Raw genomic sequence first — 18,710 nt, forward strand, 5'->3', positions numbered from 1 at the left:
TTTACTTTCCAACAGTATAGAAATTATACAATTTGGTATCATCCAATTTAATAAGCATACAAGAAAGAGAGTGCATGGTGTCCCAGATCTCTGGGGTGACCATTATTTCCCCCCCATCTGCTTGGCCCTGCTGTTCGAGGCCTACACGAAGCACAGAGCAGGAAAAAGCCTTCGCTATCAGCGTTACATAATTTGATTGTATGACTCTTACATAACAAAATAATTTAGAAGAGTAAGTAGGTCACAGCTTTTCTAGAAGCAGAAGGAGAAAAAAAAAAGCTGTGAGAATGGGAATACTTGCAATGACCAGCACTCCTGCCATGGAAAGGCAGAAGGCTGACCCCAAATCCTGACGGTTTGTGAGGGTTTGGGATCAGCAGCACCAAGGATTTCTGTGCACGCCAAAGTTTTAACCTCTAAATATTCTCCTGCATCTTGAAGCAGAACCTCTGTTTTCACACCACAGTTGGAGCCACAGCTGCCCATCTCCCACTCAGCTGTGGGAAGGGGTGAGAAAGGTGAAAGAAAACCCACGCTGGGTCAAACATCCTGGCACAGACACATGAGGGAGTAGTAAATTCTGAGTAAGAGCTACAATTTTCAAAGCTGCTAACAAGACGTATAAGAAACACAGATTTTTAGGTTGATAAGTAGCAGAAACACTTATTTAAAATAGACTTTTCAATCCTAAATTCTAATGCATTAAAGAAAAAAAAAAATCTCCATTTCCATCTTTAATACACAACTACTATGGAAAAAAGCAAATGTAACTTTAAGCATATATAAGACTGATCAAATTACAGACAAAAGATTTTGCTCCTAAATGGACACTACTGCTCAAAGTGAAGTTTATAGTACTTAAATGAACAGAATCTTTCTGAAAACCTGGAACTAACACTGACATTCAAGAAAATTTAATGCTCTCGAAAGAATGGCTCGATAGCAAGAATCTCATAAACTGAAGCGGCTAAAAAGAAACACGGCCATGTGCTGTATTTTTAGTTCTTAATCCATCAGTATTTCACAGCTGCAAATAGCCAGAACTATGCATTTTTAGAAAACCAGTTCCCAGCCCACATAAAGGCCAAGGACATGTACCGATAAGAATGCAAGGCTGCAGCAAAGAATTATTAAAGCTAAAACAGTTTTACAGCACAACTGGCAAAAAACAACTCCTTTTTTTTCTTTCCAAGAGATGCCTAAGACACTCTCTAAGCAAATCTTCACTTGCATGAGTCAAGGCCAAAACCAAATTCGATTTTTTTGTTCAAAGGGATAGCAAGCAAAAGGAGAGCTGCTCACCAGTAACTACCAGCTTCTGCATTTTTAGATCCTCCAGTTTAGAAATCAGACAAAATGCAGACTTGAGACAGAGGGTACTTCCTCCCTTCCACTGAGCCTCTCATGACTGATAGATCTGGCTTAGATAGCCAGAAATTACTTGGATGGAGTCTGGCCACTTGATGCAATATAAAAGTTTATATTTAAGAGACACCATAGTAGTACTTCAAAAGTTAAATGTAAAAACCTGCTTTAAGCAAAAAATGTGTATAAAAAGTATATAAAAAGCTCCTTTTTAAATGCTGTCATACAGGTTTAAAGAGATGACAACCCAAATAATAGCTTTGATCTGAAACTGTAAATAATTCCTATGGTTAAAAACGTAACAAGAGCAGAAGACTAAGACATCAACACTGTCAAATACACCCCAAGAATTAAAAATACTTATGTGCTCATTATGAGAAGTGGTGCCTAGTGATAAAGGTGCTGAAGTATGTCCACTCCTCAGGAAAGAGGGGTAAGGCTGTTTGGAGGCAGTAGGCTGAGCTGGACAGCAAGGAGAAAGCTAAGGCATGTTTCAGTCCTTATCCATTATCCCCAGCTCCACTCCCCACAGGAGAGGGAGGTTTTGTTGGCACAAAACAAAAAGGAAGGGCAATGTGGTATAGAACCTTCCTCTCATCTGATGTGGCAGGCAGTGAAGAATTATTACACTTCAAAGACTGAGATTTCCAAAAACACATGTGAAAATATTCCCACATCTCAAAGAACTGGAGGAAACAGGTCAACCTTTCTGCCTTTCCCTAAATATGGGACAGCACATCCCTCTCCGTGGATCCAGCAACAGTGGCCTCTCTCCTGTGAGAGAGGAGAATATCAGTGACACATGCACTCATCACCAAAAACTTGGCAGTGGATCCTAGCAGAGCTCACACCACCATGACTCAGTCTCTGCACTGCTGCTTTGGGGCTCCAAGCTCTAGGAGAACAATGCTGGCACCCCCTGAAGAAGCTGTCCCTACACACAATGCTGACCAGGAAAAGCGCCGATTCCATGGGAGAAGATGGAACAAAACAGATGCAGACATCTTCACTGCATGACTCCTGACCAAAAAAGAAAATAAAAATCAGAGCTTCCTGCTTGCAGCAACTGGTCCAAACTGCCAGACATACCACCACGTGCAGAGACAGCAAAAGGAAAACCACCAGCAGCTTCTGTCAACTGGACTTCCATCATCAGTTGACTCATGACCACAACACCACTTGGACCATAAAGCAGCTCCAGACAACTTCCACTGTGCTGGTTATTTAAACCCTCCACAAAGCAGCTCATGATGTTGGTGTAAATGGGCACGAGCCAGACACCACAGTCACACACAGCTTCTTCACCACTCTGGCAGCACCCTGAACTAATCACACACAATCTCCATCTCCTTCTAAGTTCTTCCTTCGGGAAGCAGAGATACACTGCTCCACTACTCAGTCCTACTCAGCTGGGAAGGATGTCTTCTCTGCAACACAATATGAGTTTCATTAATTGTTCCAGAGGAACCAAAGCACAAAATGTACCAATAAAATGTGTTCTGGTTGTCAGTGTGCACTTCCTTCCCACAGGAGAGTCATCTCTAATACTCAATTAAATACAAGTTATAAAAATAAAGTTTGGAACCCCTTGAACTTTCTGTCTATCTAATGACAAATGACATAAATCATCTCATCTCACAGTCCAGTGGCACCAGCCTCACTCTGTTCCAGGATATTCAGCAAAAAGAGGGAAATAACTAAAGTGCAAGACACCAACGAGGATTCTTTAAAAAAAAAAAGTCATTTTTATACCCTGTAACAAAAGATGCCTCTGTAACCCAAAAGGTTCTGGACTCCATGGACTGGAGTTAAAAGACTCAGAAGGCAAGAAGAGGGAGAAATACAATCTGGTTTTGTAAAGATTCATTTCACTTCCAATACAAATACTAATACTTTACTAATACTGTCCCCTTTGGCTCAGTGTTCCCTTCTTGTGATGTCTACCTGTTTTTTTGGGTGATGCTGGTGGTTATGGGGTTTCTTGGGGCTGTTTTGTTGGTTTTTTAAAGGGAACAAACAGATAAAATTCAGAAAGTTTCCCTTAAGGTCAAAGTCAGCCACACGGTTCCAACTATGCATGTTTGCTGTTTTAATAGCTAATGTTCAAGGAATGAAAAGGTCACATCACTCCAGTAAGAGAAGTTTCACAAGATTCTGAGACTGGGAATCTTCAAACAAACAGGCATCTAAAATGCAGGCCTACCTTGCTGTACCAGTTGAGGCACGGCTGGACCACATCTGGATCATCAATGCCATTTAGTTCAACATACCAGATACTAAAATTGAAGCTAGGTCCCCACGATAAGAGTGGAACTGGAGAAGAAAGGAAAAGGAGAAAAACTATGCATAAACATCAAACAGTCACTATTGCAACAGAATGATTTTAAAGTTTACACAAAATTCAGTGTTTCTGACTTAAGTTCTAGCTCATTTAACTTAGCTTAGGAAAATTACCAAATATATCATGTTCAAGTTTGTCATTTAAAGCAACCTGTGCTGAGCAACATTAACACAGCAGATCATTACAAAGCAGAAGCTTGCTTTAAGCAGAAGAGCAAAAACACTATCATTAAAAACAGCTCCAAGAGGCAACAAGCTTTGACAAGGATGGGAATCACGAGCACACTAGCGACAGTATTTGCTCCTCATAGTACATTTATCTCCCCATTTGTCAGCAACAATTATTTTCCCTAATGGCGAAGACAAGAAGCTTGGGTTGTTTAAATTTTACAAAATTAGTAACATCTGCAAGTTGTGGAGGAGCGAGGGAGGGATAACTGTCAGTTTCTAACTTAAAAACTGTTTTTTTAAAAGGTTTATTTAATCTGTGCAGTTTTTTTGCTGATACTATTTTATCTGAATATTGGAACAAATGGACTTGAAATATTAGAAGACCCATGAAACACACTTCAGCCTCTCACCTATGGCTTCTCTACCGCTCTGGGTTAGTATCTGTGGCCTTGCACTGATTTTGTGGTTAATCTGCAGGTTAAGACCTGGTTCTGCTTTTTGAAGCAACTCCAACCCCCAGAAAACTTGTGTGTGAACTCTGACTCATTAAAACTGCAGTGAAATTGAGTGGTTTCATTTCAAATGCTTTTGTTTCCTTTTTATTTGACTGTAGCTGATAAACAGGAAAAGACAGTATTGAAGTTGAATGAGCAGTTACCAGCAACAGCAAGGAGTCCACCACCTCCTCCCTTCCACTATTTTTGCCACTAAGAAATTGCCTGGTGAAACAGGCACCATGAAATACCACTGAGATTAACCTGCTGAACTGACGTTTTTCTGACCTACTCCTTGAGGAAATAAAAACCCCAAACTCATCATAAAGCTTTTCCTGAGCTCTTACAGGTTCTTAAGTATTTTACCTCAAACAAGCTACATCTATGATTGTCTGCAATGTGTTTGGGCACAAGACACATGTTCAAACACATGATTTTCTAAGTTTTGGAGGGTGTATTTACAAACCTATTGCTGAAGACACACAGTAACTTCTGGGAACAGTCAAGATCCAAAGAGACTTTGTATATGCAACTCTTAACTGCTTTTAATATCCCTAAGAAGGTATTTTCTATTTTACAGCTCTCAAAACATCTTTTCAAACAGGTTTTTTTTTCAACTTGATTAAGCACACAGTGATGCTTTCAGAGCAGTTCCTTGTAGGTGCATGTTTGTGGAGAGAAGAGAGCAGTGAGGTGGTCAGAAAAACCAAAAGTCACCTGAATGCCACTCCACACTCTCAGCCCAGGAAATTTCCCTCTTGCTGACTTTCATCCCCTTCACAGGCTGAGTGCTGCCAATAGGGTAACTTAACACCATAAAACATGATTGCTGCTAAATTCAAGTTGGGTCCTGGATATCCTACCCATTAGTGCAGCAGTCTGGCAAAATACCACTTCTAAGGGTAGCACCTTTGGTCTGTCCTCAGACCTGAACACACAGACCAGACCAAACTGAGGTTAAATTTGGTATTTGGTCAGCTATAAACATCAAAGTCTATCCAACAGCTCACTGAACTGAAATGCTCAACTAAACCAAAGAGCACCTCAAATGGGCCAATACCACACATTTCCTGATGGTAAACCTGAGGCCAATTTCCAAACTGAACTGAACCACCTTCTCTATCCACCTCTATTTCTTTTCAGCAATTCTCCTCAAAATTTCTATGAGCTTCTCTCAGAAAACAAATTAACAATTCACCCTCCTCTCTTTGATGCTAACTACAACCCCTAAGAAGTTATTGGGATATACACAAGAATCTGGGGCAGCTCCCACCACAAGAAAAAGCAAAGCCATCAACTTGCTGACATTTGTCCTCCCCACAGTTAACTCAGAGCTTCCAACAGCCTTTTTTACCAAAAGGAAAAAACAAAATAACAGAAATTATGATTTTTAACAGCAAGATTTTCATGGTGCAACCATTTTTTCTAAGGAAAGCGCATGAAGCTGTACAGGGAAGGGAAGGAAAACACTTTCCCAGTACTGCACAGGCAGAGAAAACTGAACCTGACTCCATAGGAGCAGAAAAAGAAACAAAGCTGAAGGTTGAGACTGAAATGTGATTTCTTTTCCAGTTAGGCAAGTTGAAGCGTTCTGCTGGATCATCTCCCCATTTTTGAACTTCTTTCCTGACTCCCAGGAGACACCTCTCACCCCTTCTTCTGCCCTCTCTCTTTTGAGGCCTCCATATAGGAGTGCTCAGATCTTCAGAAAAATCTCCTTTTAGAGCACCCACAATCTGACTTTTACCTGGAAAGAGGAGGCACTAAGTGCAGCACGGAAGCACTTTTTTCTGCACACCTTTGAGATGGAAATGTACTACAATCAAAGATGCTGAAGGCCTAAAGATATGTAATTCCTTTACTTTTTATCAAAAAGCCATCTCACTATGTTTTTTCCTGCAGCTACCACAGCAATCCATCCTAAAAGGTGTAACTGCTCAGAACAGTTGAGTTGTCACTCCACAGTGAGAGGAGTTCAGCAGAGAAAAAAAAATTCAGAAAAAAATCAATATTCTTCTGAGAAACAGAAGGTATTTGAGTCACTTAAACACTTCTTAATCCATACAAGGATGATTTTAGGGGATACTTCTCAATAATAGCTATTCCTAGACAAGGACTTCAACTCTATAGCACAGAAGCTAATAGCAAAGGCATTAAGAACAGTCATTTTAAACACCTCTCTCAAGCTAATTTCTGTGTCCCTCATCTACCGGCAGACAAACAAACAGATACACTTGCAAAATGAAGAAAATATCCATTCAAAAAGTATCCCTCATTTTTGTTCCATCAAAGCCTAAAAATCTTGAAGCTTAGTCACCAAATCCCATGCTAGTAATATACTGCAATGAGAATTACACCTGGAATTTTTCAAGTTCTTTCATGGCAATCAATCTTTACACCTTCTGCTTTCAAGGACACAGCACAGAAAAATCTCTGCTTGGAGGAATCATGAGAACAGAGCCAGAAACAAAGCTCACAGACATGAAAAAGATTATTCTTCGATATTTTGTCTGGATAAATACCTTCTTCTCTCTCTCCAGTTCTTTAATGAGGTACTACATGAAATATAAAATTTACCTGTCAAGTAAGTCAAAAAGCCTGCACAACTGGGCATCTCAGTGCTCAGGAACTGCAGTTGAAGTAATTAAACTAACAGAAGTGCAAGGCTTTTCTTGACCAAAGGAGAGAGGTTATTCTTTCTGCGTTTTATGAGCCTGAAAATTCCTCTGCTATGTGAGCAATGGAGGCTGCAGCAGGAACTTTCCCCTCTCCCAGATCTGTCCATGGTTTCTCCTGCCCCGTGCCCCCATATAAACCCCACTGCTGTGTTGCTGACAGTGCTGTTGTAGGTCCCTGTGCTGCTCTGTGGAATCATAAAGCCCATGCCTGATGCAAGTGCTGTGAACCCCCGAGCCCAAACCTCACTGATAGCGGGATTTCGCCCTGTCAGTCCCCGAGAGTCCAAAAGGGCAGATTTTGGCCTTGTTTCCTGGCATTGTTACAAGGAACACAGCACGGTGCTTGAAATTTTGAGTTACTTTGGCTAGCAGCTTGGAAATTTTAACAAACTCAAAACATTTTCAAGCTGTGAATCTGAAAAATAACAGAATTTCGTAACAGTGTTTTGCAGTTGTTTCACAGCAAAAAATGCTCTCACAACTTCATCAACAAAATGACACCAGCCATCAACCAGAAGCTTTCATAGGTTTAGGTGAAAAGACCATTTCTAGTTCTGTCTTAGCATAGGAATTTCTTCATGAAAGAAGCTTCTGGAAAGGAAGGGCTATAGATAAAGGAAAACTCATCTCAAACCATAACCAGTGAGGAAGTGACAGCTCAGTGCAAATCTAATATGAATGTAGCTAATAATGCTTATTCATGGAATGCTTTGGGTTGCAAGGCAATTGAAAGAGCACCCAACTTCATCCCCCTGATGTGGGCAAAGACACCTTTCACTAGCCCAGGTTGCTCCAAGCCCTGTCCAACCTGGTCTTGGACACTTCCAGGGATGCAGGGGCAGCCACAGCTCCTCTGGGCACCCTGTGCCAGGGCCTCCCTACCCTCACAATCAGGAATTTCCTGCTAATATCTAATCTAAATCTACGCTCCTTCAGATAAGGCTGTTTCCTCTTGTCCTATCAGTACATGCCCTTGAGAAAAGTGCTACATGAAGATCCCATCCCAAGAAAACAACGTACTGATATAATTTCAGAGAAAAACGTCCTGGTAATGGGAATTAATCAGCATTTCACTTTCATAACAAGTTTCAACTCACGGCTACACTTCATTTCATCAGAACACACTTTCCTGGAATACAATTTACACATCCAAAGAAGCAGCCAAAAATCTTTCCACTGGGCCCTTTAGCCCTCCAGGAACCACTTGCTAGTTTTCAGCCACTGAAAAATAACATTTTCCAAAAACTTAATGTTGGAAGCTTCAGAATAAAAAATAAAAATAAAGCTTTTAAAAATTCATTTAGCTTCCCTGTTGTAGTCAACCTTTAACTTGATTCCTCTGCTACTCTTGAGGCCTCCTAAAGCCAAGCACTACAGTTCTGGCTTCCAAAAGTAGCAGCCAGAAACCAGCCCAGTGAACAACCAAATCCTCTGCTTCTCAAAGAACAGGAAACCCCACAAATGATTACTGGATTCCCAGCCTGAAGCTTTCAGTTCCTGACAAACATGAGGAGATTCAGAAAGAACACACTGGAGCAAAGGGCTCAGAGGGGAGCCCCTACACAGCCACTATCATCAGTGTCTTGGCAAAGAATTACCCAACACATCAAAACACTCCTAAATTCATCTTAAATTAGCCAACAGGATCTTATCTCATTTTTCAGCAACTACCTCCTTGCTCTATTTTTAACCTTAAACAGCTAGTTTAAACCCAGTCATTCTTGTACTATCTCAGTAGGTAGGAAGGGAAAGATAAATTTACTGAGCAAGCTGAAAGGCTCCAAATCCTTGGATTAAATCCAACAACTGTAAGGCTCTTGTTCTCTCGGGCCTGCAAAAAGCAAGGAAGAGATATCCTCACCTGCTCCTATCACACATCCCAGTACCTGGCCTTGGGGAGCACCCCCTCAGCCCCTGCCCCAGCCAAACCAGACATCAGAGGGTACAACCCCTGCCTGCCCCTGGGTGTCATCCTTAGCCAGAGGTGAGTGAGATATTGTGATAAGAGCAGCAGGGAGAGAACAAGGGAGGCTTCTGCTGTTGCTTTATGTGTTGCAACCGTGTTTGAGAACAAAACTCTCCAAGCTTTTCAAGACTCGAGGGTTGTCAATATGGAAACTTTCACTGGTATTTAGCTTAGTAATTTATTTAAAGCTCTATATAGCAATTCATAAGAGGACAGTAAGCAGCTTCTCCAGCAATTAGTTGACTCAACAGCTGTATTTCTGAAAATTGCTCTATTTTGCTTTCACTCCCCAGGATCTAAATTATGAAGCTACTATTTCTTATTAACAGGACTTCACTGTGTTTCAATCTAACCAGCCTAAAAGATGATGAAATGGAACAGCTATTGTGGATACTGTGCCTGAGTACAATGAAGTCACAAGTGCCAAGACAGGCACAAGTATCAGAAGAGATTATTTTCTACTCAGAATGCTGAAAAAATGCATTTACCTATCTTAATGAATCGACAGGGGAACATCTGTTCATCAATTTTATGCTTCAAGGTGAATGTTTCTTTGTTATAATCATTCTTTAAGCCACTGTGGGAAAAAATAAATAAGGTTACTAAATCTTACCTTGTATTTAAGGACTAGCTAATAAATGCAATCTAGGTCACGCCTGAAACACGCAGCTTGTTTCACACCACTCTGAATCATCAGTACACGTGCTGGACCGAGGCCTGGGCTGCTCTCCACCTACCTGTGCCTCCCTGGGAGGCAGCACTGGGATTTGGGGAGGGAATTGGCTTTGGATCAGTGCTGCTCCTCTGCACCTGGAACCCTGAGACTTCAGCTCCTGATGTGCTGAACTGCACTCTTCCATTCTCAAGAGGAAGATGGATCAGATTTCAAAATTATTGCCCTGACAAAGTGCTTTGTGATTAATTTATGGGCATTGCTTTCTAAAAATATCAAATATTTAGTAACATTTACCAAAATTCTTAAGTCCATATTTACTGAAAATACAAGTACAGGTCCCAAAATGAGGATTTTCATTAAACTTCAGCAGAAGTGGAACAATATTAAATGCCAATAATTACTATGACTCTAAAAGACTTTTCCCCCCATAATTGTAAAAGCAATAAAGTCAAATTTCAAAAGAGATCTATCTAAAGAGGGCACAAGTGTGGGAAGGGTTGTGGATAGATTCTATATGATCTTGAATGATACCTGTAACATAGAATTTCCCATGTTTGCCCACAGCTATTCTGCTTGACTACAGATGATGTACCCCTGGAGATGGACTTCTCTTCTGTAGGCCCCCCAAAATACACTGGTTCTTGCTACTCTTTTCTCTTGTACTCCTGGATTTTAACTCTCATTTCCCTTTCTGAAACAGCACACTCCTTAAAAGGCCCTTGCAAATTTACATTAGCAACTACTCAAAAGTTCTGGATAACCTGAACAGCCCAAAGGCTCTTTTTTCAGTCCCTATCAGTACAACTCTACGAAATCCAACTAAACAAAGGAAAATGCAGGTTTCCACTTGCCTGTTTGATTTATCTACCCATCTGAAAAAGGCAGATCAGCTGACTAGTTCAGATCTTTAAGGCTGCAACAAGGGTTTTGACATGGGGAGGTTACTTGGGCTTTTAAAAGTTACTTCAAAGTCCCCTACACCTGGGGAATCATTTCTTCCATGCCTCAAGCACATGGAAGGAAAGAACTGCAATCCAGCAACGCTGCACCCAGCTCTTCCAAATCCCCAAGAGCTCACTCTCCACAAACCTCTGTGGTTAGAGCAGGATAAGGAAGGCTCCTGGAGCAAGCGTTGGGACTGCTGCTCTCTGACCTGACCACAAACATGAGGGCAGGTAGTGGCAGGGTCACAACCACAGCTCTGCCCCACTGCTGGCCATGTGTCTGCTGGGGAGCTAAGGGGGAAGAAGAGCATTTTGGTCCAGCCTTTATGATTCCCAGAGCTGATGGAATCACATCTTACCTGGATAAGAGATCTGTCATATTCTCCTCATTCATCCCACCAAAGACTTTAAACTTCTTTAAATTGCAGACATGTGTTTTCTCATATTTGCCAAATGTGATGCTCTGGACTATAGCAGGTCTTTCAAGCTTTAGAATCAAATACTGTGGAAGAGAAAACAGTGAGTTTAAATATTAAAGCCAAGGCTGCAAAACACGCTAAGGGAGAAGCATTACAGCCTCCAAATACTCAGTTTACAAAGACAGAGAATGAAAAGTGAAGATACAACCTCCCCATTATGGTATTTTTTCATTTGGTCCTGGAATGAAGGAAAGTTTTTTTAAAAATATTATTTTAAAATCAGTTTACCTAGGAAAAAGATTTGGTTGAACTACTTATGCCAAGCAATTCTCTTCAGAGCTTACATATATTCCTTTAAGTCAGACTCAAGACTTCCTGAAATCTGGCAAATAGGATCCAACTACAGAGAGTGAAGATTCAAACGCCCACTACAGCTTGAAATGAAACCTAAACTGAATACACAATTAGATAAATACAGTATGTTCCACATGCTAAGAGAACATCAAATTACTTTTTCTCTCTGGGCTGATGCTGTTTAACCACTAACACAAAGTTTGGTGTGTGGCAAACAGCAGAACCAACTGCTATTAACCATCCCAAATAAAACTGAGCCACTTAATTACAGAAAAGGAGCTTTACATGGAAAATGATGAAAATGTTCTCCCTTGTGAACATTTGCTCCCCTCTCACACTGGGTGGACATAATCTGTGTATGAGTAGTCAGATTATTTACACTCAGGCCACAGCTACCAGCTTCACCAGCACTGTTGGAGGAAGAGGTCTGTTCCCATGGGAAAGCAGGAGCAGGGAAGCACTTGCACCATTCATCAGGGACCACCAAGTACCTTCCCCTACCAAACAGCTCTTGGAGGAAGTCTGGAGACACCTTGTTTTTTTTCACCTTGCAGAATACATCAAGTTTTATACCAGAAAATAATGTGTTTCATTTTCTTCCCTGATTTCTCAGAAATAAGCAGTGCACCACAGAGGAAAAGCACAGAATGACAATTACTCATCGTGCTGGATTTTGTTACAAAGCCCTGTCATCAGGACTCCAGCACAAGCAGATCAGCACGTTGTAGGACACCTCCCCCCACAGGCTCTGCTGGTGGCCCTGTCCTCCAAGCAGCAACACTGCCAAGCCAGACATGATGCCTGAGCTTTGGTCTTTCATCAGCATCAAGTAGAGACACTTGCATCTGTGTGGCTGCTTTCTGTAGATCCTGAGTAGTATCTCCTATGCTAAACATCTTAGGAGAGTATCTACTATCCTAGACAAGTCCATCAATAGGGCAATCTCACCCTAGAAAGGAAACTTTTGAGAGACAAGCAGAAAAAACTCGCTCATCCATTTAGTTCTCCGTCTTCTTTTTTTTCTCTCAGCCCTATAAAGCAAATAATTCTCAATCTAGTAGCAGTACTGATATTGTTCTGGAGAGCAGCAGGATAAAGGTTTGACCTCAATGCTCCTAGTATACTTAGAAAAAGCTTAGATTCAGAGAAATACTTGTATACAGAGCAGTTACAGATGAGGATGCAGACTGGATAGGTATACTAACAGCAGATTTACTGTCAAAGATGCTTCCAGCATTTTAAATTTTTTCAAAATTAAGAAAATAAACCAGTAGCAGCACTGTGGGGGTACAAAAGGAGAATGCTTTAGCACTTTTCCAAATCCTTTTAAAGACAAATTTCTACTTTTGTGAAGAACACGATCCACCTAAATGTCAGAACCCACCGTTTATGCAGCAGCAAGTCATGCTGTTGTCTCAAAGTACTTCCCAAACTCCAGGGGAAAAAACCCCACTAAATTCTATAGAGAAAACTGATTTTCTAAAGAGAAAAAAGGAAAGAATGGGCAAAAGGACAGTCCTTTAATGAGCAAGGCAGCACTTGATACATGGCACAGCCCGCTGCCAAAATTCCCATACAGAACAGACAGTACACAATGTCTAAGAACTCCTCCTACACCATCATATCTTCACTGCAGATTTCTCCCAAAGCTGGAAAAGTGAAGCCAGCACTACCAGCAATTGCAATTCTTAATCCTGCTGGAATCCCAAACCTAATGCCTGGGCCATGAACACATACTTTCTCAAGTACCACACAAGATTTGCAAAAACTTGGCACAAATGTCATCCTGCATTATTCAATTCTTACCCTAAATTAAGGGAGAGAAAACCAGGACTGCAGTTAAATCCTTTATGCCTGGAAGGGAGCAAGGCACAGCAATTACTCCACATGGCCAGCAGTGATTTCTTAACCCTACAGACAGGAGAGGGAACTCTGCCACCCTCCTTCCCACTTCCACACATCCCACCACCTGCTGACTCATGCAGACCTTACAGAAAATAGAAACACAAAAGCTAAACTCAACCTTATTTTGTGAATTATCTGCTGATTGATATGGAAATAAAGGTCAGTTTTGCTATAAAACTCTGTACCTAGATATGTGTTTTTCTGGTTTATAATGCATAGACACACACATGAAACTGAAAGACTATCAAACTAGAAGATACATTTAGATTAGTTATTAGGAATAAATTCCTTACTGTGAGGGTGGTGAGACCCTCTGGATTCCCCATCCCTGGAATGTCCAAGGCCAGGTTTGATGAGTGATACGATCTTGGAGCAACATGGTCTAGTGGAAGGTGTCCCTGCCCATGGCAGGGGGCTTGGAATGAGATGTCTAAGGACCCTTCTAACACAAACTATTCTGTAATTCAACATGTAAATACATGTATTTTTACATGATACATGTAAAAATACAGAGATGTACTTTTTGGGTTTCTATACAAACACACACCACTGCCACTGTGTGGGTACCAGCTATGAACCTCACTGATGTTGAAAAAACACACAGTCTCAAGAGCTGCTAGCAGCTGGCTGCATGAATATTTTTGGACTGCTACCAGGATTTTAGCTGTGACAGACTATTCTCTGTAGCTCTAAAAGATGTGACAGAAGTGTCTGCAGGATCAAGTGACTTATTCAACCTGGAGAGAGAACAAGTCTATGAGATTTCAGGCAAATACATCAAGATATTTGACACTTTTCCATTTTATTGCTGTGAGTAACATCAGTACATTTAATGTCCACGTATTCATGCAGTATTCCAAAAATCCAAATTATAACTGAAGTGTTTGTCCATTAGAACATGGCACACAGATACTAACTGGCATGACTGAGCAAAAACCTCAGCCCAGTTGTTAGGCCTCAGATCACAACACTAACAAAAAAGATGCTACAAAAAAACGAGAAGAGGAAAACTTCTGGTTTCTGATCCAACAGATTTGTAAGTAAATATGCACAAAGAGCAGAGTAAGTCACATATGGCACTTCAGCACCCCAACAGCCGCTTACAGTGCACCCCCCAGAAAAAAGCAAGTCAAATCTTGTAACACTGGGAGCTGCAGCAAATTCCAAACTTTTTTGAAGCTCTGGTCTGTGCTACCATTTGATGACAACCATATGCAGGCCGCTTCATCACACAACGGAGTGTAAATTTTATTAACGTACTTTAAATTAATTCCTGATACAATCTACACAGCAGCATGGAAATCAAAGGAAAACTGGTCTTCAGATGTAAAACTGAAACTAATTGTTTGGACAATGCCACTAACATATGATCTTCAAAATTCACAATTCCACAAGACTGGAATTGTCTGCCCAGGGAGCAGATGGCAGAGTCACCATCCCTGGAGGTGTCTAAGAAACAAGTGGATGTGGCATTTAACTGGACCCTGGCACTGAGAAGATGGTGATTAGTAAAGGGTTGGACTCTGATCTCAGAGGTCTATTCCAACCTAATTGATTCTGTGACCAAATATGCTGAACTACATTCCAAACTGCATTACACAAGCTGCCTGTACAATTAAGAGTCACACCATCTTTTACCAACTTCTTTCTCTTTAACCACTTCTGCTCAAGCATAATTTTTGATTAGGGAACAGTGAAACTTGCATTGCATGTAAAAATAAAACCCACAAAACAACAAAATAACAAGGGCTGTCCTTGTCCACAACACAAAAATCTCAATTGCTCCTGCAGTTAAGTTGGTGGCTAAAATAAAAATCTATGCTCTTGTTCTACATGTTATTAATCAAGCCACTGAGGTGAATTAAGTGCTCTGTACAGTCTTCCACATCAGACCATCACTGAAATCATCAGAATGAGCCTTTCTGACAAGGCTATGGTCTTCAGCATCACCAGCCTCATTGCTTCACACTTCCAATGTAAGCCGAGAACAGCATTAAAAATAGAACCATCAGCCCTCTCCTGCCTGAATAGGTTACTACATAACAGGTTTGTTATTAAATATACAATTTCTGGGTCATCTATTTCAAGACTCAAGAAAGATATCTAGTTTAATAAACAGAAAAACAGCTGTCAGATGTATTTCCTTTCACTGGCACTCATTCATAACCAACTGATGGCTTTCATGGCCATGAGAATTATTTAACTCTACCATACCCATGAAGCCAGGAAAACCCTTTACTAAATATAGTCACGTGGCAGCATTTCAAGTGCCTACACTTCCACTTTCATTTTCTTTCTCCTTTTAAAAAGGTTTGGTATGGACTTTAGCATATTTACTGCATTTTCATTGAGCTTCTGAACACATCTTGATGGTTTTGCCTATGTTCTTCTGATTTGTGCTCTGAAAGAAAAGGTGCCTGGAAAGGTTTTGTTTCAGTCAATGAGGGAAGGGAATAAACCAATGTTTAGGGATTCACTCATATTTTTACCCTTAAGCCAGCACAGCATCATCACCTCAGCAGGGAATTACTAAACCCTGGCATTAAGGTGAGGCACTGAGGATACAAACACGAGCGATCAGGGCTGCAGAGCTTATTAAAATATCTCACATCGAGCACGCTGGACACCAATTCTTGTGTTGTGCCTAAGCCCTGGTTTCAGCTAATAAAGCTGGGAACAAGGAGAGCTTTATTTCCCTGAGTTTTAGTTTGCTTCCTGTCCAGACCATTATGGCCACCCACACACTTGAGCAAGTGCGTCACCACGCGAGTGACCAGTTTTTAAATGGAGAGCTGCCAACACAACACCTATAAAATGCTTTCCAGCTTCATTTCCTACAAGATCCATTATGTTTATTCCAGAGATTAAAAGTCATGTGTATAAATCAACATTTTTTGGAATATGAACTATTCTATTCAGCTTGATTTTTCCCCAAATCCTCTCCTCACCACACTTACAATTCAGTCATCCACTGTTTCAACTAAAGTTTTCCAAGCTAAGATTCTGCTGTAACAACTTCAGCCCCTGGGAAAAAAATAAGGAAGCAGAACACCTATATAAATGTTTTTCCTGCATTTAATTTGGCAGTCTTTCAAAGGACAAGGTGCAAGAACTATTTCAATCAAAATGCAACCAAATCTGGAGTTCTTTCATCTGTCAAATATGAGACAACACAAATGGGAACTGTTTCTAGATACACAGAAATAACAAAAACTGCACTCTTTGCACATAGGACTCCTCTGCAGATTTCAATTCCCCACTTCCTCTTTCCAGCTGATTTTTCAACAGAGAAATTAAACCATAAAAAATGCTTTACATGAATAATTAAACACTCAGATTAGAAACATGAGAATTAGCTGCAGTATATAGTACTTTATATAGTATAAAGGCACTGCAAATACATCCTCTCTCTTACTCAGTGTTTAGGATTCAGCTGGCTGAACACATGAGCAACTACACAGTACTTTATATTCTCATTATTAGATATAAAAATTCAAGCAAGAGGATACAGCAACATGGTCTTTTCCAGCCAGGCAGCTAGGTTTTCTGCTAGTTTTGTCTTTAAGTAAGAGAATAAAACTCAAATACTGTCTTGCCAATTTCAGTTGCCACATGAGGATTTTTTTTGCAAGCTAGGCCTTCATTCTGGATACCTAATATATGTCTTGGTACGTGACACACAGGTACATAATGCCAGTGTTAATTCATCTCTCTCCTACCAAGAAGTTTGGGTTAAATGCCTTGCTTAGCATGCAGAGCAGTGCCCAACTCTCCAGGGCTGGAGTCAAGTCATTCTGCAATAGTATCTCCATTCAGGTCACGACTTGTACACACAAAATTTTTGGAAGACATCTCTTTAACAAGCTTGTGTGGTTTGTACAGAAGTCTGCCACTCTAATTAATCCCTGCTTAATCTACATGTCTGAGTACAACCTGCATCACTCCTTGTCAGCCTTAAGTATAAACTGGGAATATTCTAAAGCATCCACTCACAGGAGGTGCATTTCCATTCCAGAATCAGATTTTTAAAAGGGTTGAATGTTCATGATGGCTCAGAAAATACAAGAGTGAATTTAAGCAACAACTAAGATCACATCTCAGATTAAAAACCCAGTCCAAAGACACACCATGAGCCAACCTTGCCTAGGGAACAAAAGCACCCCAAGAAAAACGTGCTTCCTGCATAAAAGAAAGTAAAGGATGGCCCAGGCTGGGATACAATCCATGCTCAATACTCATTACTCTGCAATCCATAGTTCCTAGATAGACTAAACTGCTTCAGGCTATGGATTAAAATCCTACATTGTTTATCAAAATATAAATAAGCAAAATAATCAAATTCAAAGAGCAGTAGATGCACAGAGGCATCAAGAGGATCAATATCAGTCTTCACAATCGGGTGTAAGGAATACAAAGGATACCTTTCCTTCTCCTCTAAAAAATCCAAAAACCTAATTTTACAGACACATTGATATAGAAGGACTGATCAGAAAATCCAGGTGAAAGCTCTTCAGTGGCAGCAGATGACCTGCTGCTCTAAGGAGCCACCAGTGCAGACTCTGGATCTTTAACACAATTCCAAGACTAGCAGCAAGATTTACCTGGAGAAAGATCCTGTGAGATTTCACTCATGAGGAATACTTGGACTAGCTAAGTAGATAAGCAGAACTTTGCATGAGAGGGACACTGTGCAAGTCTCTCTGCTGTGTATTGTTGGGAAGGATGAAAGTTTGACAAGAAAGTCTCACAGATATCTATGCTTGGCAGAAAGATTTTTAAATGTAGAATCTCATGAAGGAATAGAGTTAGAAGCAAGTTTTGATATAGAAGAAAAGAATTGCTGAGCCAGTCTTACTGGATAACCAAGGAGACAAAGGGTCTGTTAGTCAGAAGGGGTTTTTATGGCTTAGAGTAAAGAATAAACCCACCTCAAACAAGAAGATGTTTTTACCAAGCAGAAAGAGAGCACAGACAAACAAGCCTGCTGATGTTGCAAGTAGAAAAAAGGTCTCAGAATTTTCCACTGCAAGAAACTGAAAAACAACTTCTGGCTTAAACTGTAATGTACTGACTTTTAGTGATTGGAGAACAGTGACATGAATATGGTAATGATAGCAGTTATGATAGGCCATAGGTAATAGTTAAGGTATAGATTGGTTCTACTGTGTGAAGGTGCTCAGCAAAGAAAATTATATAATGCACTGTAACCTAAACCAAAGTGTCTCCAGGCCTTCCTGCCGCTGGAGCTGGCAGCTGTAGGCACAGGCTCTGTCACCCACAACCCTGGACTGCTGTAACCTCTTGGATGGAATAAACTGCATTTTGGAGAGCCCCTGGAGTCCTGCATCTCTCATTCAGGCTCTTACAGCGTATCCGTGCTTTAAACAAAGAATTGAAA

General features: G+C 40.7%; 1 protein-coding gene across 1 annotated transcript in view; it reads right to left on the reverse strand.

The window, feature by feature from the left end:
- The window catches only part of MKLN1 (muskelin 1), a 102,971-nt gene that overhangs the window by 69,382 nt on the left and 14,879 nt on the right, over positions 1–18,710 (reverse strand). The window contains exons 3-5 of the mRNA XM_084206527.1: positions 10,994–11,136; positions 9,503–9,591; positions 3,569–3,678 (exon numbers count right to left, since the gene is read on the reverse strand). Of these exons, the coding sequence (XP_084062653.1) occupies positions 3,569–3,678; positions 9,503–9,591; positions 10,994–11,136 (342 nt within the window). The remainder of the gene's footprint in view (positions 1–3,568; positions 3,679–9,502; positions 9,592–10,993; positions 11,137–18,710) is intronic.

Source organism: Fringilla coelebs, assembly GCF_963513975.1.
Source record: "Fringilla coelebs genome assembly, chromosome: 5".
Taxonomy (NCBI): Eukaryota; Metazoa; Chordata; class Aves; order Passeriformes; family Fringillidae; genus Fringilla; species Fringilla coelebs.